This window comes from Trachypithecus francoisi, unplaced genomic scaffold (assembly GCF_009764315.1).
Source record: "Trachypithecus francoisi isolate TF-2019V2 unplaced genomic scaffold, Tfra_2.0 Contig01579, whole genome shotgun sequence".
Lineage (NCBI taxonomy): Eukaryota > Metazoa > Chordata > Mammalia > Primates > Cercopithecidae > Trachypithecus > Trachypithecus francoisi.
Window position 1 is genome coordinate 35183828 of NW_022681442.1, and position 26274 is coordinate 35210101.

Sequence of the window (26274 nt, forward strand, 5' to 3'; positions counted from 1 at the left end):
AGAAAAGTCACCAGACATTGCTAGTTGCCATCAGTTGAGAACCACTGCTTTAGACTCTAACGTGTGTTTTAATCTGTAAATGAAGTGTATTGCATTTAGGAAAGTATATTAGTAATTAACAAAGATTTCCTTTGAATATTTATAAGATAATAACATAGATAATTGTTAATAAAATTGTATTTCCTTAACATATTTCCTTCTGAAAAGTGTTCTCTAGTAAATCCCCTATTGATTAGACACATGTGGCCTGGGAAGACCTTCACAGATATTTAACAAACTACTTTCTGGAGGTCTGAGGCTTTAATGGGGTGCGTGGATACTTAAAATTCTTGTGTAAAGTCTCAAATTCAGACTTGTACTTGCTTAGCATGTATTATTTATCAGCGTTGTATTGATTTATCCTGAATACCTATAGGATATTTAAATTTTAAGTCAAAGACTTGTTAAATTTGGGGAAAAAAACTTCACCTTATCTAGTTATGTGGGTATCCGTTTGTCAGGTCCTTTGAGTGTGTTTATACTTTTCATTTTTTTTCTGTGAAGTTTGTCAGAGAGTGTATTTCCTGCAGAGGCATTTTTAGAATGGTGATCAGAAGCTTGAGTAATTGAATTTTTGCAGGATCTTTGATTAGGTGTCTTGGTTTTTGAATACATCACGGATCCGGTAAACAGGAGCTTTGGATTTTAATTCCCCTCTGTTGTTGTTGTTGTTGTTGTTTTTGGTGCTGTATTCATTTTAGTAAAATTGTTTACTGCAGTTTTGACTTCATTGTCTTCGTGTGTAAGATGAATAGTCACTGATTTATGGTATTTTTAGTACTAAAGATGTTATTATTTTAGTACTTTGGGGAAAAGAATGACAATGAGATTTTAAAGATAATATTACTTTAATTTCGATTTGTTAAATTTTATTCTTGTTTTTAAAATTGTTCAGTTATTGTTGAAAATAGGTATACTGTATATATTTACATTCTTCCCCCTCCCCTATCCCCCTCTTTATAGTCTTTGGGGCTTAATAATAAAATTAAGTTGTAAATTTAAACCACAGTGGCATGGCCTGTAATTTTATGAATCACTGTAAACATACCTTTGAGGCTTGTGTTTTAATTTAATTAGATAATTTAAGTATTTAGTCACAAGTAACGAGAAAACTTAAACTAGAAAATGTGATCTTTGAGATTTCGTCTATATGTAATCATCTGCTCTTTTTCCGTATTTGGTGTACATTTCTAGTTTATTAAAGGGGAACCAACAAGAGAGAATAGGCAGAACTCCTGAATCCTACTTTGCTACTGTGTACAGATTTCATTAGTTTTTGAGATCCTCACTCATATTTACTAAAGAGTACTTGTTCAGCAACCTTTTTTTTTTTTTTTTTTAATACTTTAAGTTCTGGGGTACTTGTACAGAACGTGTAGTTTTGTTACATAGGTATACACGTGCCATGGTGGTTTGCTGCACCCATCAACCCGTCACCGACATTAGGTATTTCTCCTAATGCTATCCCTCCCCTACCCCCCAACCCCCTGACAGGGCCTGGTGTGTGATGTTCCGCTCCCTGTGTCCGTGTGTTCTCATTGTTCAGCTCCCACTTATGAGTGAGAACATGAGGTGTTTGGTTTTCTGTTCTTGTGTTAGTTTGCTGAGAATGATGGTTTCCAGCTTCATCCATGTCCCTGCAAAGGACATGAACTCATGTTTTTTTATGGCTGCATAGTATTCCATGGTGTATATGTGCCACATTTTCTATCTATTCTATCATTGATGGACATTTGGGTTGGTTCCAAGTCTTTACTATTGTGAATAGTGCTGCAGTAAACACGTGTGCATGTGTCTTTATAGTAGAATGATTTATAATTTTTTGGGTATATGCTCAGTAATGGGATTGCTGGGTTAAATGGTATTTCTAGTTCTGTATCCTTGAGGAATTGCCACACTGTCTTCCACAATGGTTGAACTAATTTACACTCCCACCAGTAGTGTAAAAGCATTCCTGTTTCTCCCATCCTCTCCAGCATCTGTTGTTCCTGACTTTTTAATGATCGCCATTCTAACTGGTATGAGGTGGCATCTCGTGGTTTTGATTCGCATTTCTCTAATGACCAGTGATGATGAGCTTTTTTTCATATGTTCATTGGCCACATAAATGTCTTCTTTTGAGAAGCGTCTGTTCATATCCTTCGCCCACTTTTTGATGGGGTTGATTTTTTTCTTGTAAATTTGTTTAAGTTCTTTTTAGATTCTGGATATTAGCTCTTTGTCAGATTGGTAGATTGCAAAAATTTTCTCCCATGCTGTAGGTTGCCTGTTTGCTTTGATGATAGTTTCTTTTGCTGTGCAGAAGCTCTTTAGTTTAAGTAGATCCTATTTGTCTATTTTGGGTTTTGTTGCCATTGCTTTTGGTCTTTTAGACATGAAGTCTGCCCATGCCTATGTCCTGAATGGTATTGCCTAGGTTGTCTTCTAGAATTTTTATGATTTTAGGTCTTACGTTTAAGTCTTTAATCCATCTTGAGTTAATTTTTGCATAAGGTGTAAGGAAGGGGTCTAATTTCAGTTTTCTGCACATGGCTAGCCAGTTTTCCCAGCACCATTTATTAAATAGGGAATCCTCTCCCCATTTCTTGTTTTTGTCAGGTTTGTCAAAGATCAGATGGTTGTAGATGTGTGGTGTTATTTCTGAGGCCTCTGTTCTTTTCCATTGGTCTATATATCTGTTTTGGTACCAGTACCTTATCTGGCAATCTTAAACCCCCTTTTATTAGTTCCTAGAGGCTGACTGAGATGGAGGGATTATTTAAATAGAAGAAGATTGTTTTCATGGGTAAAAAGTGGGATTTATTTTCTTTTCAGACTAAGCTAAGCACCATTAGATTAAAAAAAGAAGAGCTAGCCAAGTGTTATTCCCTGAGAGTTGGTGATTCCTAGGGGTCTTACCAAGTTTCCATGTCCAGCCTGGATATGCTGCTAAAGAAGCTGTTAAATTAAGTGCCCGGATGAAATGGTAAATGCTGATTAGATTTATCTTCTCCCTCTATTGTAGCTCTTTGCTTGCTGTGTTCAAAGATAAAGTCAATCATGCTTTGAAAAGTGTTGTAGGTTGTCACATAGCCAAACATTTAAAAAATAGGATACACCTTAGAGATTGTGTCATCCAGTTCCCTCTCCCAGAAGCCCAGAGGTAAAAATGATTTATCCATGGTGTATCATAGCATACTAATAATAGAAACTGGAACATTATGCCTCTTGTGAACTATAGAAATATTTACCATATATTCTTAATCTTTCATCTCTTAAATATTTGACTTTTAAAGATTATTCTGAAGGCATATTCAAATAAAACAAAATTTTGGGAATGTGAAACCAGAGAAAACTATACGTATACATACATACATGTTTAAATATGCATACACACACATCTTTTTTTAACCTAGTGGATTGTGTCAGGCTCCATGGATTGGTATCATTTTGTAAAATGAAGATTACTAAAGAGACTATTTAAAGGAACCAACGTTAGTCTAACTCTAATACAGGATGCCTCTCACTTAAGATTTTATATACAACTTTTTCTTGCTAATAATCTTATATTCTAGCACTAGACAAAAATGCTAAATTGAGACTATTTTAAGAAAATGCATTAAATATAGAAGGGCTGACTTAGGTTAGGCCTCCTTGAACCTGGTTTGAATTCAGTACCCTTCAGTTTTAGAGGGTACCTCTTGGAATCTTGCCATCATAGTGTGGAAAGAAGATGTGCTTTAGGGTCAGAGAGACTTGATGCATCCAGCTCTGCCTCTGCTTACCTGTGTGGTCATGGGCAAATTATTCAACCTCTTTGATCTCATACTGCTTATCTGTGAAGTGTGGGAAATAATATGTATTTGATAGAAGTGTCAGGTTTAAATGAGAATGCATATAGAGCATTTATCAGAGTTCCTGGTATATAGTTTATATTCAAAAAATGGTAATTAGGAATACTAATAGCACATAGTATGGGTCTGTACTCCAACTTGATTTTGTATTTGTGATTATGAAATGTTAGTTTATTGATTATAGACTTAGATTTATCCCCAAGCTGCTGGACTAGCCTATTATAATAGCACTCATGTTCACCATTGCACCCTTAGCTATTAAGACATAGTATGCTTTTAATAAATTGTCTAGCACCCCGACGGATTGTGCCTACTTGTTGTTATGATAACTGGTTCATTATGAACATTAGATGATCTGGAATAGTAATTCTTAACCAGAAGAGATCACCACCCACCCGTCCTGCCCCTTCCCCCGTTTAAGAATTCCTGCAGTATAATGAAGGGTGTTAATTGTGGAAAAGTCAGTGACTTCTACAGGACTCCTTCCTTCTGTTTATTTTATTGATCTTCTCTTGAACTTTTTTCTTCCTTGAATTTCCCAACTTAACAGAGAGCTGAAATTATTATTATTATTATTTTTTGAGGTGGAGTCTCGCTCTGTCGCCCAGACTGGAGTGCAGTGGCCGGATCTCAGCTCACTGCAAGCTCCGCCTCCCGGGTTTACGCCATTCTCCTGCCTCAGCCTCCCGAGTAGCTGGGACTACAGGCGCCCGCCACCGCGCCTGGCTAGTTTTTTGTATTTTTCAGTAGAGACGGGGTTTCACCATGTTAGCCAGGATGGTCTCGATCTCCCGACCTCGTGATCCACCCGTCTCGGCCTCCCAAAGTGCTGGGATTACAGGCTTGAGCCACCGCGCCCGGCCGAGCTGAAATTATTTTACAAGTATTTTTTCTTTAGAGTTAAGTGGTAAGTTGAGAGTACTGCAGATATGAAGAGAGGCCAAGGGCTGTTTAGAGCCTTATATATTTTTAGTTCAGTGATTCTCAATCTTGGCTGTTCATATCTTCACTATGCAGTATTTCCCTCCAGATACCTGCCTGGGGAATATAGGCCTGATTGCCAAGGGGTGAGAAAAAGGGATTGGGGGGGATGGCAGGTTTATTTTATTCAGCCTAAAGATGTTTACTTTAGGTAATCCCTCATGCTGTTTTCAGTCCCTGGCTTCTGCTGTTCCTGCTGTCCCTGATTCTGGAGCCCCTCTGGTTTAAGTTCTCTAGAGGAAGGTGCCACTGGTCTACTACAGGGATACGTTGAGGGTACAGTATGTGTCTAGCTGTATGAAGGGTAGAGGAGGGGACTTAGCTATCCAACCCGTCTGTGTACATATTTAATATTTTAATACAATTCCCTTTGTGTTCAGTCCTACATCTGTCCCCCTAGCTTCTGTAGTGCCTCCAAGTCCTGAGTGTCTCTTGGGTTCTGTGACACCAGTTCCCTTCCTTACAGGCATCACTCTCCTGTTATGTTTTCTCCTGCTTTATTAGTAGTTTGTCATCTTACAACTGTTTTCCATTTCCTAAAAATGTGTTAAAATGTTTCCCATGGCCAGGTGCGGTGGCTCACGCCTGTAATCCCAGCACTTTGGGAGGCCAAGGCAGGTGGATCACTTGAAGTCAGGAGTTCGAGACCAACTTGGCCAACATGCTGAAACCCTGTCTCTATCAAAAAAAATACAAAAATTAGCCGAGGGTGGTGGCAGACACCTGTAGTAATCCCAGCTACTCGGGAAGCTGAGGCAGGAGAATTGCTTGAATCCAGGAGGCAGAGGTTGCAGTGAGCCAAGATTGTACCACTGCACTCCAGCCTGTGCGACAAGAGCAAAACTCCATCTCAAAAAAAATATATATATATATATTTCAAATATATATATTTTATGTGTGTGTGTATATATATATACATATTTTATATATATATATATATTTTTTTTTTTTTTCCCACTGTCTTCTCTTCTTTTTGTCTTTGTGGACTTAACATCCTTTTTATTCCTTCACTGACATTTTAATGTGTTTTAGGAGAGAGAAAAAACATACTTGTGGTTAAATCTGCCTTGTTTGTAAGTGGAAGTCTGGGAACTTGGTGCAATGTTTTGTCCTATTGGTTTCAACCAAAGTGTTTTAGCCAGACCAAATAATTTGAATCTGACATTTGTCAATTCTTATTACTGATTTCTTATACCTTATACTAACTGCAGATTTGATAAATATGGGCATCTCTGTTTTTTGTTTTTTAAAGGAATGTATATGCATATATATTTTTCTGATTTTAACAGTGATACAAGTTCACATACACAATTTAGTAACTACAGGAAAACATAAACTGGCTGTAATTACCATTAACATTTTGTTGTATTTTCGTCAGTTCTTCTGTGTTTCTGTTTATCCACATTGTTTGTTCATTATATGTATAACTTTTTTAAAGTTTATTTAACAAATCCTTATATAGTGCTTATTATGTGCCAAGACACTGTTTTAAGCACATTCTAACTCATTTAGTAAGTGATATATAGTTTTTGTTCTGCTTTTGTTCTCTTGACATTTTATGAGCTTGTCCCCATATTGTTAATTACTCTTTAAAAAAATATGGCTACATAGTGTTGTGTAATTTAGATACTGTGATTTTTTTCCCCCCATTTTCTTTCTTTCTTTCTTTTGTTTTTGAGAGTCTCGCTCTGTCACAAGGCTGGAGTGCAGTGCAGTGGTGCGATCTTGGCTCACTGCAACCTCTGACTGCCTGGTTCAAGCAATTCTCCTGCCTCAGCCTCCCGAGTAGCTGGGATTACAGGCTTGCGCCACCACGCCCAGCTAATTTTTGTGTTTTTAAGAGAGACGGGGTTTCACCATGTTGGCCAGGATGGTCTCGATCTCCTGACCTCGTGATCCGCCTGCCTCAGCCTCCCAAAGTGCTGGGATTACAGATGTGAGCCACCACGCCCAACCTTTTCTCCCATTTTCTAGTTGTATGATATTTTGATCCTTCCTTCCATCCTTCTTTGGTTTTCTTTCTCTGCTGTTGCACGTAAGTATTTCAATACATCTCTGAATCTGTTATTAGGATGAATTCTTTTTTTTTTTTTTTGTATTTTTTTAGTAGAGACGGGGTTTCACCGTGTTAGCCAGGATGGTCTCGATCTCCTGACCTCGTGATCCACCCGTCTCGGCCTCCCAAAGTGCTGGGATTACAGGCTTGAGCCACCGCGCCCGGCAGGATGAATTCTTAGAAGTAGAATTACTGAATCAATGTGTATAAACATATTTAAGGCAGTTTTTGATACAGGTTGCGAAATTGTCATTTAGAAAAAAATTACAGTGTTTATACTGCTAGTCAGGGTGGTCATTTAATCAATACTCTTTATATATTAATTAACTGTGAATATATCAGTTTTTCCAGTTCTTGTTTTCCTCTAGTTCATTCAGCAGTTCTTGAGTATCTTACTGCATTCCAGCACTATGGTAGGCTCTGGATATGCATAGTTCAACCAAGAGCTCTGGCTTCTGGGGTCTTCAGGCCCTCTGAAATTCTACCTTAATTTTGTGTGAATGTGCATTTTCAGGGGGTGGGCAAGGGAGAGATCACTTTCATTGGATTCTCAAAGGGGTGTGAGGCCCAAGGAAACTTAAGAACACTTTCTGTGAATATATTGGCACTTTCAATCCTTTTTGTCTTTTTTTGGAGACAGGGTCTCCCTGTTGCCCAGGTTGGAGTGCAGTGGTCCCATCACAGCTTACTGCAGCCGCAACCTCCCTGGGCTCAGCCTCCTGAGTAACTGGAACTATAGGCACATACTACCATGCCTAGCTAATTTTTCTGGTTTTTGTAAAGATGAGGTTTTGTCATGTTGCTCAGGCTAGTCTCGAATTCCTGGGCTCAAGGGATCAGTCTGCCTTGGGCCTCCCAAAGTGCTGAGATTCCAGGTGTGAGCCACCGTGCTTGGCCTGATGCTTTTAATTCTTAACTCTGGGAAGGAGATAGCATAGATGCTATCTCTGTTAAGGGAACTGAGAGGTTCATGGAAGTTAAGTAACTTGCTTTTTATTCACATAGCTACTGGATACTAGAGCTCAGAATAAACCTCACCTTTCTGCCTATTTCTCTATAAAATTTTTGTTGTTGTTGTTTTTGTTTTTTTTTGAGATGGAGTCTCGCTGTGTTGCCCAGGCTGGAGTGCAGTGGCGCAATCTCGGCTCACTACAAGCTCCGCCTCCCGGGTTCACGCCATTCTCCTGCCTCAGCCTCCCGAGTAGCTGGGACTACAGGCGCCTGCCACCACGCCCAGCTAATTTTTTGTATTTTTTTTTTCAGTAGAGATGGGGTTTCACTGTGTTAGCCAGGATGGTCTCGATCTCCTGACCTCCTGATCCACCTGCCTCGGCCTCCCAAAGTGCTGGGATTACAGGCGTGAGCCACCGCGCCCGGCCTCTATAAATTTTTATATTGATTTCTTTGATGAGAGACTTTGCCAAGTGCTGCTGAATTAGAGGTAAACTGTTTCTCATTTTCCAAATGTAATATTATCAAAAGAGAAAGTAAATGAAGTATGGCATACTGTGTTCTTCGAGAACTCATGAATAATTACCACTTTCTTTTCTCAGTGATTTCACTGTCTATTCAATTATTCGTGTGGAGTTTTATTGGTAATTGATGGTAGATTATTGGTGTGTAGTGTCCAGAATCTACCTAACCTTGCTTTCTGTACAAACATACACACTATTCATACACAGATGCGTGTATAGGTACATACCCTAATATACATAGTGATTTCCTTTGCCAAATAAGTGGAAAATTATGCTCTTAAAATTTTTGGTTTGTTTACTGCCTAGTCTGTGCAGGGTACTGAAGCAGGCATGGCTGGAGATAAAAAGGATATAATCAGTTATGGACAAAGCACTCAAGACCTAATGGTGTTTTTGAGGAGCAAGATACTGGTATAAGGTAGAAAATGGTACAGGCCTACATACCATAAGGGAGGTATGGGAGTGGGTATGAGAGGTATGGGGAGTGGGGAATCGGACTCCTTTGTGGAGGAAAGGGTTGGGGGATAGGGAGGATTTTGGACTGGACATTTTAGGTAGAGTTAACAGCATGAGCAGAAAAGTTCAGAGGCCAAGAGAGCACAAGGTATGTGGAAATTGAGTTTGGCTTGAGCATAGAGGCAGATATAACAGTTGGGAAACACAAGAGTTGGAGTTAAGTTCAGACTCGGAGGAATCTTTTAAAAGCTTTATACAGATAGGCCAGGCGCGATGGCTCACGCCTGTAATCCCAGCACTTTGGGAGACTGAGGCGGGTGGATCACCTAAGGTTAGGAGTTCAAGACCAACCTACTAACATGGTGAAATCCCGTTTCTACTAAAAATACAAAAAATTAGCCGGTCCTGGTGGCATGTGCCTGTAATCCCAGCTATTCGGGAGGCTGAGGCGGGAGAATCACTTGAACCTGGGAGGTGGAAGTTGCAGTGAGCCGAGATCACGCCATTGCACTCCAGCCTGGGCAACAAGAGCGAAACTCCGTCTCAAAAAAAAAAAAAGCTTTATACAGATAAATGCCATACTGTATATATTTCAGAGCTTCCTACTTAAATCTACCACATTGTTAATGACCATTATTAATTAATGTTTGTTTCTAAAGGCAAGAAATTCAATGGCTTTGCAGAGGTAGCTGTGAGGTCCCCTACTGCCACTGTGGCCATTTGTTGTCCCTTAAGCCTGGACCTTCCTTTGGTTCTGAATATCCCTTCTGTAGCTGCAGTTGCCTGCTGCCTTTTGTTCATTATCACACTCCATGGAGATCCCATTTGGGGACCTCTTGCTGCCAGTTTTTCTAGTTCCTGCTATAGAAACCCTTTGAAGCAATCTCATTTTTTAACCCTCTGTTGCTTCATTGCTTAGCCTCAGGGTTTTTTTATTTTTTTGCCATCATGAAAATCCTAAATTCCTTGCTGCCTAGGAGGGCTTGGGCAGAAAGAAAATCTATAGGGGAGTTGTTGTTGGAGACAAATTAGTTTTCTTCCCATACTTTGAGGATGCCATTTCTCTGACATTCTTCCATGGGACTTCAGTGTTTACTGCCATCTTTGGTGTTGTAGTTTTGGGGTACCCACTCTAGGTTGGTCTATAACGTGGGATGCTATTATCTCTGTTAAGGGTTGGGGAGATATATTGCTGAGTATCTTGAGTTATAAATTAGGTTGCTATTTCTTTGAGCCACTAAATGATGTAGCTACAATTTATGTTTAAGAACTTTTGATCAACAAAAAGTTTAATAATGTTTCTTTAGAGAAATTGCATTGTGTATTTCAAATAACCAATATTATAGTACAAATATAGTATAGAACTTAAAAACAAACTTGTGCTTTCTTTTTTGTTCTTGTTCAGAATGATTTCTTAATTTTCTTTCTGATTGCTTAATATACCAAAACAACTTCTTTTGATTGACATGTTGAGTATTTGTAGGTTTTTTGGATTTTCTTTCGTTTTGTTAGAAACATAGGTACATTTTTGAAATACTAAATTTACTAAGTTAGAAACCATCGGAATAGAATTATAGTAGTAGTATTTTTGAAAGCAGTCAATGGTGGAAAATGACTCATCTTTAGGGGACTTTAAGGCAATTTATAAACAGTGATGCTTGCTGAATAGAGGTTGCTTTTTAATCTTCCTACTTATGAGTAGTCACTGGGTGTTTTTGTAGAATCTGTGACTTCTAGTAACTTGTCTTTCCAAGAATGTTAAAATCAATGTTTATCTCAGAGAGATCTTATAGCTAGAAATGGTTATCTCTGTTTATGATCATATTCTTGAGCTTTTGTATATATTAAATACAAACTTTGTTATGTGTTTAAGCTTTTTTTGTTTTTAAAATCAATTTATTTTAAAGTTACTTTATAAATTTTCTTGTATAATTTTCTTTATATAAAGGGGTGATTTCTTCACTTAGTAAGGTAATGTTTGAAAATAAAGATGATTGAAATTTTTTCATTATAAAAAGTCGTAAAGATACACAAAAAAAGGGAGGAATAGCGCACTGAACCCCCACATATTTGTCACTCAGATATCAACTATTGTGAATAGAAGTTTTAACTTTAGAAAATGTTGGCTTTTTTCTTTTTTTTTTTTTAATGTATCTATTTTGCAAACTAGTGGGGCTAATTTGCAATTTTTATTTTATGCAGATGATGTGATGCCAGCCACTTACTGTGAAATTGATTTAGATAAAGAAAAGAGAGATGCATTTGTATATGCCATAAAAAATCACTACTGGTACCAGATGTACATAGATGATTTACCAATATGGGGTAAGTATTGTATGTTGTATTTAAGATTTGGGAAAATTTGCATAATCACAATTTATGTAAAGACTCTGTTAAGGTGATTGTATACTGGATCATGATATAAATGTGTTTTCACTGTTTTTTACAGAATGATTTTAATACCAGTTTTATGGTCACCTGTTGAAGAATTTTTGACATTGCCATGCCTTACATGAAACTTGCCTAAAATGTAACTTTTATATCGTATAACATGTCAGATTCAAGAATGAAAAAGTGCTTAGAACAATCTAAAAAGTTCTTCTGCTTCCATTTTTTTCATATCTTATTTTAATTTGTTTTTTTAAATACAATTAAAGGGACGAATAGGATTTTGAAGTTTCATTCTGTCTTTTTCTCATGTTGGTACTGTGGTAGTATGTTTTCTTGTTATGATAGTTTCTTGAATGGCTTATTTTGCTAGTTCCTGTGTTATTTGCCATAACTCTTCAATTTAAAAAATGTTTATGTTTTTGCTCTTGTTTATCCATATTAGTAGAGAAGGGCTATGGCATAGTTAATGCCAATTTATGAATAATCCAAAATCATTTATGTTGGACTTGATTAAATTATTTATAATGCAAAGTACAGCCCGCTGTCATGGCCAGTATGTTTGATCACATCTTTGTCTAATTGTTTCTCTCTTTTGTCTCTGGAAATCTGCTGTTATGTATAATGAATGTTTAAGATTCTTAAAATGGTTAGCAGATTACTGTTGTCATGAGCAGTAAACTCAGATTCTGAACATACCAGATCAGAGTTTAATATCACACTAAGATGAAATTTATAAGACAGTTAATATCAAGAGATAATTATATGCATCATCATTACTGTGTTGCATGTTAATTACGAATATTTAGTAAGCATTTCATGTAAATGACTGCAGTTACTATTATGGTAACACAGACATTTCTCTGATCAGCTCTGACAGTGATAGGAATATGTTCTGAATATTCACTAGATTTTTCTGAGCCTATAGTTCAGGGAATCCCATTGATTTGGGCTTCCTTCATTTTTGAGAGAACAGGTTTCTTCCCTGTTGTCTTCCCTTGTTTACAGGTTTGTGCAGTGATGCCATCATAGCTTATTGTAGCCTTGAACTCTTGGGCTTAAGTGATCCTTGTCCCTTGGTCTCCTGAGCAGCTGGGACTACAAGTGCACACCACCATGCCTGGCTCTGTGTGTGTGTGTGTGTGTGTGTGTGTGTGTGTGTTTGTAGAGACAAGGTGTCTTGCTTTATTACCTAAACTAATCTCGAACTTCTGGCTTCAAGCAATCCTCTTGCCTCAGCCTCCTAAAGTTCTGGGATTATAAGCATAAGCCATCATGCTTTAGATTTTTTCAGTCATAGCTGTGGGGCTTGTTAGCAACAGTGACAACTGCTTTCCTGTGTTAAATTTATTATAGCCCTGGGATTTTAGAATATTCCCTGTTTGGGGAAATACTTTTGGATGTCCTTGAATGTCTGAACCATGGGGAATCCTTGTCAGAAAAAAAAAAAAACAAAAAACTTTGTATCTGACTTTTCGTGGAGTAAAGGTTTCAGAGTCTTTTAAAAGCCTCTTAGAGAGTAGCTTCTTACTTGATATAATTATGTCTTTACCCCCAAAGTCTGGTTTTCAGAGTAGATAGGTAAATAAACCTTTATGAAATTCATTGTTGTCTGGGCGCAGTGGCTCATGCCTATAATCCCAGCACTTTGGGAGGTCAAGGCAGGTGGATCACTTGGGGCCAGGAGTTCGAGACCACCATGGCCAGCCTGTCGAAACCCTGTCTCTACTAAAAATACAAAAAATTTAGTGGTGCATGGTGGTGCACACCGATAGTCCCAGCTACTTGGGAGGCCAAGGCACAAGAATTGCTTGAACCCAGCGGGTGGAGGTTGCAGTGAGCCAAGATTGCACACTTGCATTCTATCTAGCATGGGCAACAGAGTGATACTCTGTCTCAAAAAATAAAAAATAAATAAATAATAATTAATTATTAGAAGGATTTCATGCTGAGTGTGTTGGCTCATGTGTGTAATACTAGCACTTTGAGAAGCCAAGGCCAGGAGTTTAAGACCAGCCTGGGCAGCATAACGAGATTCGTCTCTGCAAAAAATAAAACATTTACCGAGGCGTGGTGGCACTTGCCTATAGTCCTAACTACTCTGGAGGCTGAGGTGGGAGGATTGTTTGAGCCCAGGAGTTTGAGACTGCAGTGAGGTATGATTGTGTCACTGCACTCCAGCCTGGGTGACAGAGTGAGACCTTGTTTCAACAAAAAATAAAGGTAAAAGAAGGATTTCATTATCCCCCTACAGTCCCAAGCAAAACAAAACTATACTTCTTGAATTTGTACCAGTTAGAATCACTTTGGTTAATAAATAGTATTTTATAAGAAATGATTATATTTTTCCTTAATACTTAGTAAAGCATAGGGGGAAGGCCCTAAGGAGTAACTTATAGAGCATAAAGCTATTGGGAACTGTTTAGGCTTGGGTGGGGGACATTGGACAAATAACTGGCAGTCTGAGGGCATGAGAGATGTATCCGCAGCTACCACCTATGATATTTCCCTAACATTGTGGATCTTTTTTTTCCCAATATCCCAAATTATGATTGAAGTGATAATTTTATTTTATGTTATTTTTTTTAATTTTTTTTAATTTTTTTATTTTATTTTTATTTTTTTGAGACAGAGTCTCGCTCTGTCGCCCGGGCTGGAGTGCAGTGGCCGGATCTCAGCTCACTGCAAGCTCCGCCTCCCGGGTTTACGCCATTCTCCTGCCTCAGCCTCCCGAGTAGCTGGGACTACAGGCGCCCACCACCTCGCCCGGCTAGTTTTTTTTGTATTTTAGTAGAGACGGGATTTCACCATGTTAGCCAGGATGGTCTCGATCTCCTGACCTCGTGATCCACCCGTCTCGGCCTCCCAAAGTGCTGGGATTACAGGCTTGAGCCACCGCACCCGGCCTGAAGTGATAATTTTAAACTGCATCCTTATTGCCATTTATTTTCAGCATTCCTTTTATTTTGCTGATTTCCCAGAGACAGATCCAGTAGTTGAGGTATGAAAAGGAGACATGTTAAGTTTTGGTACTATATATACATGTGTACATCTTACTGGGAGTGGGTAGATCATAGGTTATTAGAGAAAGTACTAGACTAGGGATCTGGAAACCTTGATTTTAATTTTGGTTTGACCACTAGTAGCTGGGGAACCTCGGCAGATGGTGATGTAAGCACTTCCCTGAAATTTTGAGATGTTAGGGAGTTGTATTAGTCCATTCTAACACCACTATAAAGAAGTACCTAAGACTTTGTAATTTAAAAAGGAAAGAGGTTTAATTGGCTCAAGGCTCTGCAGGCTATAATGGAAGCATAGCGGCATCTGCTCGGCTTCTGAGGAGACCTCAGGAAACTTACAATCATGGCGGAAGGTGAAGGGGAAGCCAAGAGTGGCCAGGAGTAGGAGGGAGAGAGGACGGAGGTGCCACATGCTTTTAAACATTAAATCCCAGGAGAACTCACTATCGCAATGACAGCACCAAGTAGGGGTGGTGTCAAACCATTAGAAGATGCCCCTGTGATTTAATCACCTCCCACCAGGCTCCACCTCCAGCATTGGGGATTACATTTCAGCATGAGATTTGAGTGGGGATGCAGATCCAAACCCTATCAGTAGTATACATATATAAGGTGATAATTGTTACAATGAAAATGATACTAATGACAAAGCATGAACTTTGTGAATCAAATTAGTGTTTGGTTATGCTGAGCTGTTTATCACTTTTTCACTGTAGTATGACCATGATGTGTGTTTGCTAACTAGTTAATGAAGAGTAGAAGTCCAGTTTGCACTTTTGCCTTATTCTAACCATGAAGAATAATGGTAATATTGCTTTTTTATTAAGAAAGAAAAAAAAACAAACATAATGAGTCTTTAGCTTCTAGGATATTTTAAATATTAAGTGGTATTACCTTGCATAAAGTGTTTTTTCTTTTTTAGGTATTGTTGGTGAGGCTGATGAAAATGGAGAAGATTACTATCTTTGGACCTACAAAAAACTTGAAATAGGTTTTAATGGAAATCGAATTGTTGATGTTAATCTAACTAGTGAAGGAAAGGTGAAACTGGTTCCGAATACTAAAATCCAGATGTCATATTCAGTAAGTATTCAAATAGTTTAATGTAGGAAGTAGTGTTTGTGACCTGATGTCAACAATTTGTGGCTTTGAGCTTTAGTAAATGAATATGTAGCTTGAAATGGGATGCAACAGAATATTATTAAAACTATATTTTCTCAGTGTATCTAAGTAAGCCCCCTAAAAGCAAATTGAGGATTTGCTTCAGGTCTGTAGTATTAGATACCAGTTATGCCTTTGCAGGACCTAAACCTTTTGGTACAGCCAAGTTTACTGTTGTAACTGGGTAATTAGACTAACCCAGTCATGTATTTTTATGGTTATGTTTTTAGATTGCAGTACTTCATGTTGTTTCCCTTTCCTTTTTAATGTTGCAGATAGAAGTGATGCTGTATTGAAAGTTGCTGGATAGATACAGTTTATCATGGCTTGCTCTGTCAGTTGGAATAATATACTCCTGCACAGTGAGAGCTTGTCAGAGCCTTTTAGCAACTGTCAGGCTACTTCTGTTCTCTTAGGCTTAAAAACAGTGGAAATGAGAGAGAAATTCAGTGTAGATAGACTTTCTGCCAGTGATTGCCTCGTAACTGGAATGAGTCCATTGCTAGTAGTCAATTTTGAAAGTTTTTCAAGCTTTGTGCATATGTACCTGATGCAAATAATCCTTGTATAACTGAACTTAATGAAGAAATTTTATAGTTGTAATTAAAGTAATGCAGTCTAAAAATAAAGATGTACAGAATCGGCCGGGCGCGGTGGCTCAAGCCTGTAATCCCAGCACTTTGGGAGGCCGAGGCGGGCGGATCACGAGGTCAGGAGATCGAGACCATCCTGGCTAACATGGTGAAACCCCATCTCTACTAAAAACTACAAAAAACTAGCCGGAAGAGGTGGCGGCGCCTGTAGTCCCAGCTACCCGGGAGGCTGAGGCAGGAGAATGGCGTGAACCCGGGAGGTGGAGCTTGCAGTGAGCTGAGATCAGGCCACAGCACTCCAGCCTGGGTGACAGAGCGAGACTCCGTCTCAAAAAAAAAAAAAAAAAAAAAAAGATGTACAGAATCTTTTTTTTTTTTATTATTCATTCAAATATTTATTGAGCAGCTAAGGAGATACAAAGGTGATCCAGAACGTGGTCAGGGGTGAGGCAAATGCACAAGTAATTGAAAGCAAAGGGCAAGGTTCACTGAATCACAGCAGTCACAAGAAAGTGCTTTAGGGAACCAAGAGTGAGATTGTTTCCAGCCTGAAGAGGCATCCATGGCAAATCACAAAAGGGGATTGAGATTAAAATAGAAGACTTCAGTCTGGATTGTTGATGATACTCAGTATGGACTATATTTGTTTCTCCTTTTCCTTTCTCCCCATCTTTGGGCTTAATTTACCAGTAGTGCCCAGGACTGTTCAATGCACTTTTTCTATACTTGCATGCATTTTTGCTTTAATGTCTTCTACAGAACTAGGTCCTTTTGGTGTTTTAGGAGTTTTTTTTTTTCCTGTTTTTGAAGGATTTTTGTCCTTTTGATCTTGGTGTTGATGATTTTGAGTCTTTTCCATTCTGATTTGACTTTTGTGCATTTTTGGCTGGATTGTCTCGTGTAGATTTCTTCACTGGTGCTTTTTCTTCAGTTTCCCCATCATCAAAATCATTATCATCAGCAGCAGCAGCAAATTTTACTTTTTTCTGTAGAACCTTGCTACCACCTCCAGGGACAGATCGCTTTCCAGATATCCTTAAGAGTTTCACCTCCTCTTCTTCATCTTCTGACTCTGCATCTTCCTCCACAGCTACTAAGTGCTGTCCACTAATATGCGCTGGCCCTGAACCACACTTCAACCATAAGAGCACTGGTGGTGTGATTTCAAAGTTCCCAAGGGAAACCGTTGGCAGTACAGACATTTTCAAAGTTGCCAGTGTTACTTTAATTGGACTGCCTTTGTAATTCATTGCCTCTGCTTCAACAATGTGCAATCCTTTGCACCAGCCCCTAAACTGACTGACTGTTCTTAAAGATAATTGATGCTCATTTTCATCATTATCCACCTTAAAGTGATAATCTTTGTTGGCCTTTAGTTCACAACCGAAAAGATAGTTTTGGGGCCTCAGGGACACATGTCTGTGTCCATCGAATCTTCCATGGGGTGGCAGCACACAGGTGGGAGAGAAGGCATACAGAGGTAAATGACTTCTGCTCAAGAGAACAGCTGCGCAGGACAGAATCACACCAGGCAGATGTACAGATTCTTATTTTAATTGATTTAGACACTTGTGATATGAGCTTATACTAATTCAGTTCATGTCACATTTATCAGGTTATAATATGTAAGTCAACGAAAATAAACAATCCTTGAGAACTGAAATGACCCCTCTAAGGAAAGTTGTTAAGTTTTGTCAATAAACAGAAAAGTTGATTAGTTTTATCATAACTGTTTCCATTTCTCATGTTGTAAGTAACTTTCCTCCATTTCTCTAGTGAATTTTAATTCTAGGTGTGTGTAAATAGTTCTGTATTTTGCTCAGAGTTTTGTCATCAGATTATTAATTTGTTCACTGGCCTTTATTTTCAAATGAAAAATTTTTTTCAGGTAAAATGGAAAAAGTCAGATGTAAAATTTGAAGATCGATTTGACAAATACCTTGATCCGTCCTTTTTCCAACATCGGGTAGGTAAATAGTGTAATTTAAGACATTGAATATGTGCACCAATTCATTTAACAGACATTGAGCATCTGTCATTTGCCGGGCACTGTGTTGAGGATGGTGGATTAAAAGATTTAGGTAATAGTGATTTAAAGCATGAGCTTGAAATCATAAGGGTGATAGGGAGTTTTAGAGGAGCAATCAAAAACTTCCTTCTTTGTGCTTGTGGTTTAAACCAATTAAGAGATATACAGAGAAGAATATAACATATGGGAAGCCAAAATATCACTAATAAGGTGAATATTAGGTGACTGCGTTGCAGAATGGATAGCGTATTGGACTTCTAATAGGGTGAATAGTGGAGAATGTGGCTTATATCTGTGATCAAGTGGGCTTCTTACTACTGAAACTCAGAATTGGACTTAACACAATCAGAGTATATTGTAGGCTTCCCTACATAGGCACTTGCCCTTATACAACTTACGGTGTGAGAAAGAACAGAATGTGCGCATCAGAAGGAGGTAATGAGAGAGTGGATTAAGATCCGGAATTTCTGCTTATGGAAATCCATCCATGTAGAAAGAAACATCAGGAATGGGAAGAAATGCCCCCCCCCCCCACCACTTCTGCCAGCCCACACTGACAGATACTCGCTGAATTTTAGTTCATGAAGCCAGTGACATTAGTGTTGGTTTTGTACAGGTAGTTTTGATTCTTTATAGCAAAAATCACACTTTGTTTTGGTAGTTTCCTCCTCAAGGATGGAGATAAAAAGACAAGGCATAAGAGGATATATCTGTTCTTCTGACTTTCTTCCTGAATTGCTGCTTCTTTCTTTTGATCTAATCTTTTGGACTAGAATTTTAAAGTTTATTAATCACCTATTTTTGAGATGGTCCATACGTTTTTGTTGTCTCAGATTTACATATTACAGTTAGGTTCCATTCTTAGACTCTACTGGAACCTATCACTATTTCTGATCTTTCTCAGAGTTCAAAGATTTTAACAGCTAAGCTATTTGGGATTTAGTCTTTTTGAGACAGAGTCTTGCTGTCCCCTGGGTTGGAGTGCAGTGGCATGATCTCATCTCACTGCAACGTCGGCCTCCTGGGTTCAAGCGATTCTCCTGCCTCAGCCTCCCGAGTAGCTGGGATTACAGGCACGCACTACCATGCCTGGCTAATTTTTGTATTTTTTTAGTAGAGATGGGGTTTCACCGTGTTGGTCAGGCTGGTCTTGAGCTCCTGACCTCAAGTGATCCCCCTGCCTTGGCCTCCCAAAGTGCTGAGATTACAGGCGTGAGCCACTGCGCCCTGCCTGGACTGTTTTTACTGAAGGATTTAGCATACTACTCTTGGAGCTAAAATTTTCTCCCCTACCTCAATCCCCACCTCAATTCCACCTGCTATGTGTTCTCCTCAAGTATAATACTCAGGCAATCCTGAGGGTATGGATGCAGATAATTTCAAGATTTAGATAACTTTTGAGGATATGAAGGCTCTTAACTGGCACTCCCTACTGGAACTCTTAGGTCTGCCTTGTTTCTAGCCCCATTGGGCATTGACAACTTAGGGGAAAGACTGCCTTTTAGTATTTTCACTATAGAACAGTATACTGTATTTATTATTTCAACAAATATTAATTGAGCACCTGCTATCTGCCAAGCACTATATTAGGTAAGTAGGGATACATTAGAAAATAAAGGCAAAGATCTATACCCTCTAGGAGCTTACGTTCTATTCGAGGAGATGTGAAATAAATAGAATGAGTAAAACACACTGTATTCAAAGAGAAATGTGTCAAAAAAGAAAAAGTAGACAGGAGAACAAGAGTACCGGGGGTCGGGTAAGTTACAGTTTTATATTCTGTAGTCAAGGTAAGCCTCTGAAATGGACTGTTGAGCAAAAGCTTGAAGGAGTTGAAGGAAATAAAAAATGTGGGTATTTAGGGGAAAGAGTATTCCAGGCAGAGGCAACACCATTGAAAAGCCTATTAAAGTGAGGATATGCTTATTGTGGTTTGAGGACCTGCAAGAAGATGAAGTCAGAGAGGTAGCAGGAGCCAGATCATCCATGGTCATTTTAAGGACTTTGGATTTTACTCTTGAATGCAAAGGGGGCAGGGGAGCACTGTAGTGTTTTCAGCAGGGGGGCAACAAATCTGACTTTTGTTTTAAAAGGATCAGATTATTATATGGGTTCAGGAAGTCAAGGGTAGAAGAAGGGAGAACAGTGGAGAGGCTGTTACAGCAATCCAGGTAAGAGGTAAGATAACTCAGATCAGGGTGGTAGCAGGGTAGGTGATGAAAAGATGTTAGATAGTGAGTGTATTTTGAAGTTAAAGCTGGAGGCATTTCCTGATTGATAGGAAGGTGAAGAAGAGTTGAGACAATGTCTAGGGTTTTTAGTCTGAGTGGAGCTGACATCCCTGGGGCTGTATTTGGAGGAGATTTAGAGGGGAAGGTTAGGGTATGGTTTGGGACATGTTAGTTTTGGTGTGTCTATACGATATCCAAATGGAAATATTGACCTTCAAATTGGATATATCAGTCCTGGAGTTCAGGAGAGAGGTCTGGGCTAGGGACACAAATTTTGCAGTAATCAGCATATAGATCATATTTGTAGCTATGAGACTGAATGTAATAATTGGTAAGGAAGGGAAATGTAGGGTGAGAAGAGTACCAAGGACTAAGCCCTGGGTACAGTACTAAGAGTTTAGGAAGAACAGGGGAGTTCAGTTAAGGGCTTTGGGGGGAAAGAAAGAATGCATGGTGTTCCGAATGCCGAGAGAAGAAAGTGTATCGTGGAGGATCGAGAGATGAGTCCTGAGTTTTTGCTGATGGGTCAAGTAAGATGAGCACTGAAAAGTGACTGTTGCATTAACCTGGAGTCATTGGTGAACTTGACAACAATTTTGGTATAATGATGGGGCATTCAGAATCTGAAGAGAGCTTCTGTAAGGGAGAATGGGAGGAGAGGAATTGGACACAGCAAGTATGGACTTGTGAGGAGCTTGGCTGCTAAAGGGAGCAAAGAAATGGTGCAGTAGCCAGTGTAGAAAATGGAATTAGGAGATTTTTCTTTTTCTTTTTTTTTAAGATGTAAGAAAAACATTAACTTTATATGCTGATGGGATTCAGTGGAGGTTGCAAAACTGGCAGTGCAGGAGAAAAAGGAGAGAAATATTGCATCGTTTTCCTTAAGTAGAAGGAGAGGATATGATGTACTGTACAAGTATAGGGATTGCTTCTAATACGGTGACTTACAGCACAGGCAAAGGAGTTAGAGCTGAATTCAAACTCTGATGCTTTGCTGCATACTATTACCTTGGTTAAATGATTCGGTCCTTAAGCTTCTGTTCCCTTAATAGTGAAGCAAGGATTATAGTACCTTGCAGAGCTGTTGGGGAATTTCACGTTGATATAAAGCACCCAGTTCAGTGTTTGGCACATAGCAGGTAAGAGGCAGTATTGTTGGTATAGTTATTTATCTCCAATTGTGTTCTAAAATTTATGACAAATTGAGGGTGCAGCTTCAGGATTAGTGACACTAGAGGGTGCTGGCAGGCAGCAATTAGTAGGGTTAGTAAACCTCTTTGTGACATCAGGTTTCTTTATTTTTAAGAAGTATTTTCCCTGGTATAATAATTTCACAACTATACAACATCTCATAATTTTTAGAATAAAGGAATGTTATAAAATTTCAGGTTATTACTACGTTATAATAGATTAGTATATATCTTAGATTAGAAAATAGCAGAGCTTTTGTTAGAAATTTCAACATTTAATGTGTGTCTAATTAGTATAGTTACTAGTAATTATATAAAACTTTTATCTTAAAAAATTTGATAAATTGACTAAAAGAAGGTATGTGTCATTTTTCTTTCCCTTTCGAGCTTTTCTGGGTTAACATCTCAGGGTGGGAGCAAAATAAAATCTTTGGAAAATCATAGACTGCTTTTATGAACCTTAAATGATACTTTTACAATAAACTAGATTTGTATAATCTTTTTTGAGCAAACATTTCAAAAAACAATGCATTTCTTGATTCCTTTATAATTTCACTAGATTACTCAAATAAATTGTTGAATGAAGTAAGGAATAATCTTCTGAAGAGGCTGTCTCCTGTTATTCAAGAAGAGCCGTAGAGTTTATCCCGTCCCTGAAATCTCAGGGTGGGTAGTAGAGCCAGGACTGCGGCTTGATGCACATATTCAGCACGTTAGTCCAAGTTAACATATGTCCTAATCATACACAGCAATACATATGTATGTACCTATAGAATTTTAGAGCATGAGGATATCTATGAAGAACTGGAATATGTAGATAAGAGGTTTCATGGAGGTGAAGGTGCTTGTGTTGGAATATAAAGACTGGGTAGAATTTGCTAAGGGGAGTAGAAATAGATTCCATTGAGAAGAAATTATGAGAAAAATGTAGAGGTGAAAGTGAGTATACTGTGCTTGTGGGTTCTTGAAGAGGAATAAGCCTTATTGGAATATAGCATATAATGGAAAGAAAAGTTGACTAGATAAGGTGATGGCCATATTACAGGGAGTATAGAATATTGGAGAAAATAGCTTAGATTTGATATAAGAGAAATAGGGTATACAACTGTAAGTTTTATAATAGTGGAGTGATATATGAACATGCTTTGGAAAGATTTCCTTGATAGCTTTTTACAGGATAGATAGGAAGGGGAGAGACCAACAAACAGGCCAACTAGGAGGCCATTAGTGCTATCACGGTATGAGGTGACAGCATGGGAATGAAGCAGAATGGATGGATACAAGTCATTTTGAAAAAAAAAAAAAGCTTAATAATACTTATGAAGAATTAAGGAGAAGGAAGAGCCAGAGATAATTGTAAAATTTCAAAGCCAAATGTTAGTACCATTAGCAGAAGTTAGAGAATCAGAAACAAGTATTATATGTGAGGTAGAAGATTATGAGTGTACTTTAGGGCAGTCTGAGTCTGAAATTCCAGAAAGACATTCAAGTGGAAATTATTGTAGTTAGCAAAAACCTGAAACATGAGGGCGAAAGAAGACTAGCGATTTGGGGTGGGATGGGAGGTGGGGGAGAGGGTGTTATCATCATCATTGGAATGCTGGTTAAAAGTTCTGAGAACCTAAAGAAGTCACAGCAGAGTACTAAGACTGGAGCTTTTGGAGAAGTTCACAAAGGATGGGAGGAGCTATCATGGAAGATGAAAGAGGGGAAGCAGCAGTCAGTGAAGTAGGATGCTGTAGTGTCAGGAAAGGTCAGATGTGGCAGAGAGATCAAGGAGAGTGAGGCAGATAATTGGCCGCTGAATCTGTTTAGAAGTTCATTGCAGGCCTTTGAGAGAAATTTTGTGGGACAAAAGTGAGATTGTATTGTGTTTTGGAGGAAGTGAGGGAAGAACTGGAACGTGTCTGCTTTGAAAAGTATTGACATTGAAAGGATCGGGAGGTGAGAAGATGAAAGGAATGAGGGACAAAAGATGAAGCAGACACTTCAGAAGAGAATAATAGCAATAACAATAACTTTTAGATTTTATTTAGTGTTTATGATGTGCCAGGCTTACTTTTGTTGTTTAAACTTTATGACAACCCCAGGGAGTAGACATCATTGTAGATAAGGACCTTTGGAGATTGCTGATGCTGGTGAAAGGTGCAGGGGTTGGGATGCAAAATGAGAGGAGAAAAAAACACCTCAAAATGTGGATGTGGAAAGATTGTGTCATGATGGATAGTAGAAGACAGAATTAGCTTCAAGGGAAGGCAGGAGAAAGGATGATATTGGGGCCTTGAAGAGAGGAGAGAAATTTGGGCACTATCCCTAAAGATCTTTTGGGAATTAAAATGTAAATAAAGAAATAACTGGGCAGTGCCACAGACCTAGTTCAAATCAGATGTGCTACATTTTGACTAGTACCTTGTGATTATGAACCAGAATCTAGATGTAATATTGTAACAAATGTGTGGATAAAATCAAAGCCAAGTGCTTCAAGAACATTGAGGAACTAAAGGATCCCTCAATATTCTATGTAACATGGGTTTGGAAAGGGCTGCATAATGATGGTGATAGGGTGAGGATGAACTAACCTGGAGCAAGTGAAGCAAATCATTCAGGATGGTGACCTAAGTCCATGGCAGCCAACTATAATGGTTTAGTCTTAGTATTTTAAGGAGGTTTTCGGATTGTTCAATTAGAGAGAAGGGAACTAACATTTACTGAGCATCTAAGGTGCCATGCTTTATATATACATTATTAAACTCCACAAAGCAATGACAAGATAAGTATTATCTCCTCCATTTTCCAGATGAGAAAACTGCAGTCACATAACCAGAAATTGGCTATGTTTGACTCCAGAGCCCATGTTTTTTCCATATAATGCTGAATAGTATAGGCTACCTGGCCAATTGTACTTTTTTTTTTTAACAATAACTTTGATTTTGAAAATTTATATAAATGGTAGCTTCTTTTCAACATACGGGAGCTTATTGTAAAGAAAGCCAATCCTCTTGGCATAATGAATACTCATCCTCAAAGTGTCTTAAATTTGGATTTTTGTCTAAAAGAGTTAAAGACTTTTTTTTTTCTTTGCATTAACATCCAGTTGTCCTTGTGGAACCTATGAATTTTGGGCTGATATTGCAGGTTGGTAACATTTTATTTTCTGTTATTTTAGATTCATTGGTTTTCAATTTTCAACTCCTTCATGATGGTGATCTTCTTGGTGGGCTTAGTTTCAATGATTTTAATGAGAACATTAAGAAAAGATTATGCTCGGTACAGTAAAGAGGAAGAAATGGATGATATGGTGAGTAAACATTCACATTATATTTGTAAAAACATTTTAACTGAGTGTTAAGTTTTAAATGTTGGAAGGTAGGTCATAATTTCTTATCGGAAGTCTTGGGGCCAGATGGGTTTCCAGAATTCAGGATTTTTAGAGTTAAGAAAGATGTAAAATGCCCATTGTGCTCTGTAACCATGCCCTGTAATCAAATAATATTATTTTTTTCAGCAAAACATATGAACATTCACCCGAAGTGGGATAAATAAATAGTGTAACCTCTTGTTAGTTCAAGCCAAGTTTTGCCACCAAGTAAGAGTATGTCAAACCTAAGAAACGAACTGTTAGTTCTTAGAACTCTTTATTTCAGAATTGCATCTAGGAGGATGTAGACCTGTATTAGTAACTTTCTAATACTGTTAAATATTGCTTAAAATTCAGGGAATGGCCGGGCGCGGTGGCTCAAGCCTGTAATCCCAGCACTTTGGGAGGCCGAGACGGGCGGATCACGAGGTCAGGAGATCGAGACCATCCTGGCTAACACGGTGAAACCCCGTCTCTACTAAAAATACAAAAACTAGCCGGGCGAGGTGGCGGGCGCCTGTAGTCCCAGCTACTCGGGAGGCTGAGGCAGGAGAATGGCGTAAACCCAGGAGGCGGAGCTTGCAGTGAGCTGAGATCTGGCCACTGCACTCCAGTCCGGGCGACAGAGCGAGACTTCGCCTCAAAAAAAAAAAAAAAAAAAATTCAGGGAATGGGTAGAAGGATTAATTTATGTTTAGTTTAGTGGGTTCAGAGGAAAGATTTGTTTTCTAAGTTCTTTCACTAAGTTAGAGAACAAAAAGTGTGTTATATGGAGTGCTAGCTAATGGATATTCCATATAGGTAAACTGTATCATTAAATAGGAAATTTGTCTTAAGAGACAGGCTGGAGTGTAGTGGTGTGATCATAGCTCACTGTAACTTCAAACTCAAGAGCTCAAGTGATCGTGCCGCCTCAGCCTCCTGAGTAGCTAGGACTACAGGAACAAGCCCCCACCCCTGGCTATTTTTTTTATTTATTGTAGAGATAATTTCACTATGCTGCCCAGGTTGGTCCTGAGCTCCTGGCCTCAAGCAATCCTCCAGCGTTGGCCTCCCAAAGTGCTGGGATTATAGGTGTGAGCCACTGTGCCTGGCTTGGGAAATAGTTTAAAATTTTAAATTTTGATATACTAGGGTATATTGTGAAGTATCAAAGGGTTGATAAAGCATTTGGTGTCTCTTAACTGTATCTGATTAGGATTCTCCCCACCACAACAGATTACCTTGAGGGACTGCTATTCCTTAGTAAATATTGTTTTAGAAGCAAGCTGTGTTAGAAACTGTTTAAGGAGCACTTGCTTACTAAGGTTGCAAAGTAAAAATTGAATTCTTTTTAAAAAAATGCTATATAGACTCTTAAATAAAAATATTCATATCGAATATTTCCCCCATATGTTTTCTTAGATTCTAGATGCTAACGGACATTTCTGCATTCTTAGGGCATCTAGTACTGGTTTTGATACT

General features: G+C 38.6%; 1 protein-coding gene across 1 annotated transcript in view; it reads left to right on the forward strand.

Annotated features, from left to right (window-relative positions):
- TM9SF3 (transmembrane 9 superfamily member 3) overlaps positions 1-26274 on the forward strand; it is a 72610-nt gene that overhangs the window by 10855 nt on the left and 35481 nt on the right. Inside the window, exons 3-6 of the mRNA XM_033187328.1 lie at positions 11043-11165; positions 15171-15331; positions 17891-17968; positions 24619-24750. Of these exons, the coding sequence (XP_033043219.1) occupies positions 11043-11165; positions 15171-15331; positions 17891-17968; positions 24619-24750 (494 nt within the window). The remainder of the gene's footprint in view (positions 1-11042; positions 11166-15170; positions 15332-17890; positions 17969-24618; positions 24751-26274) is intronic.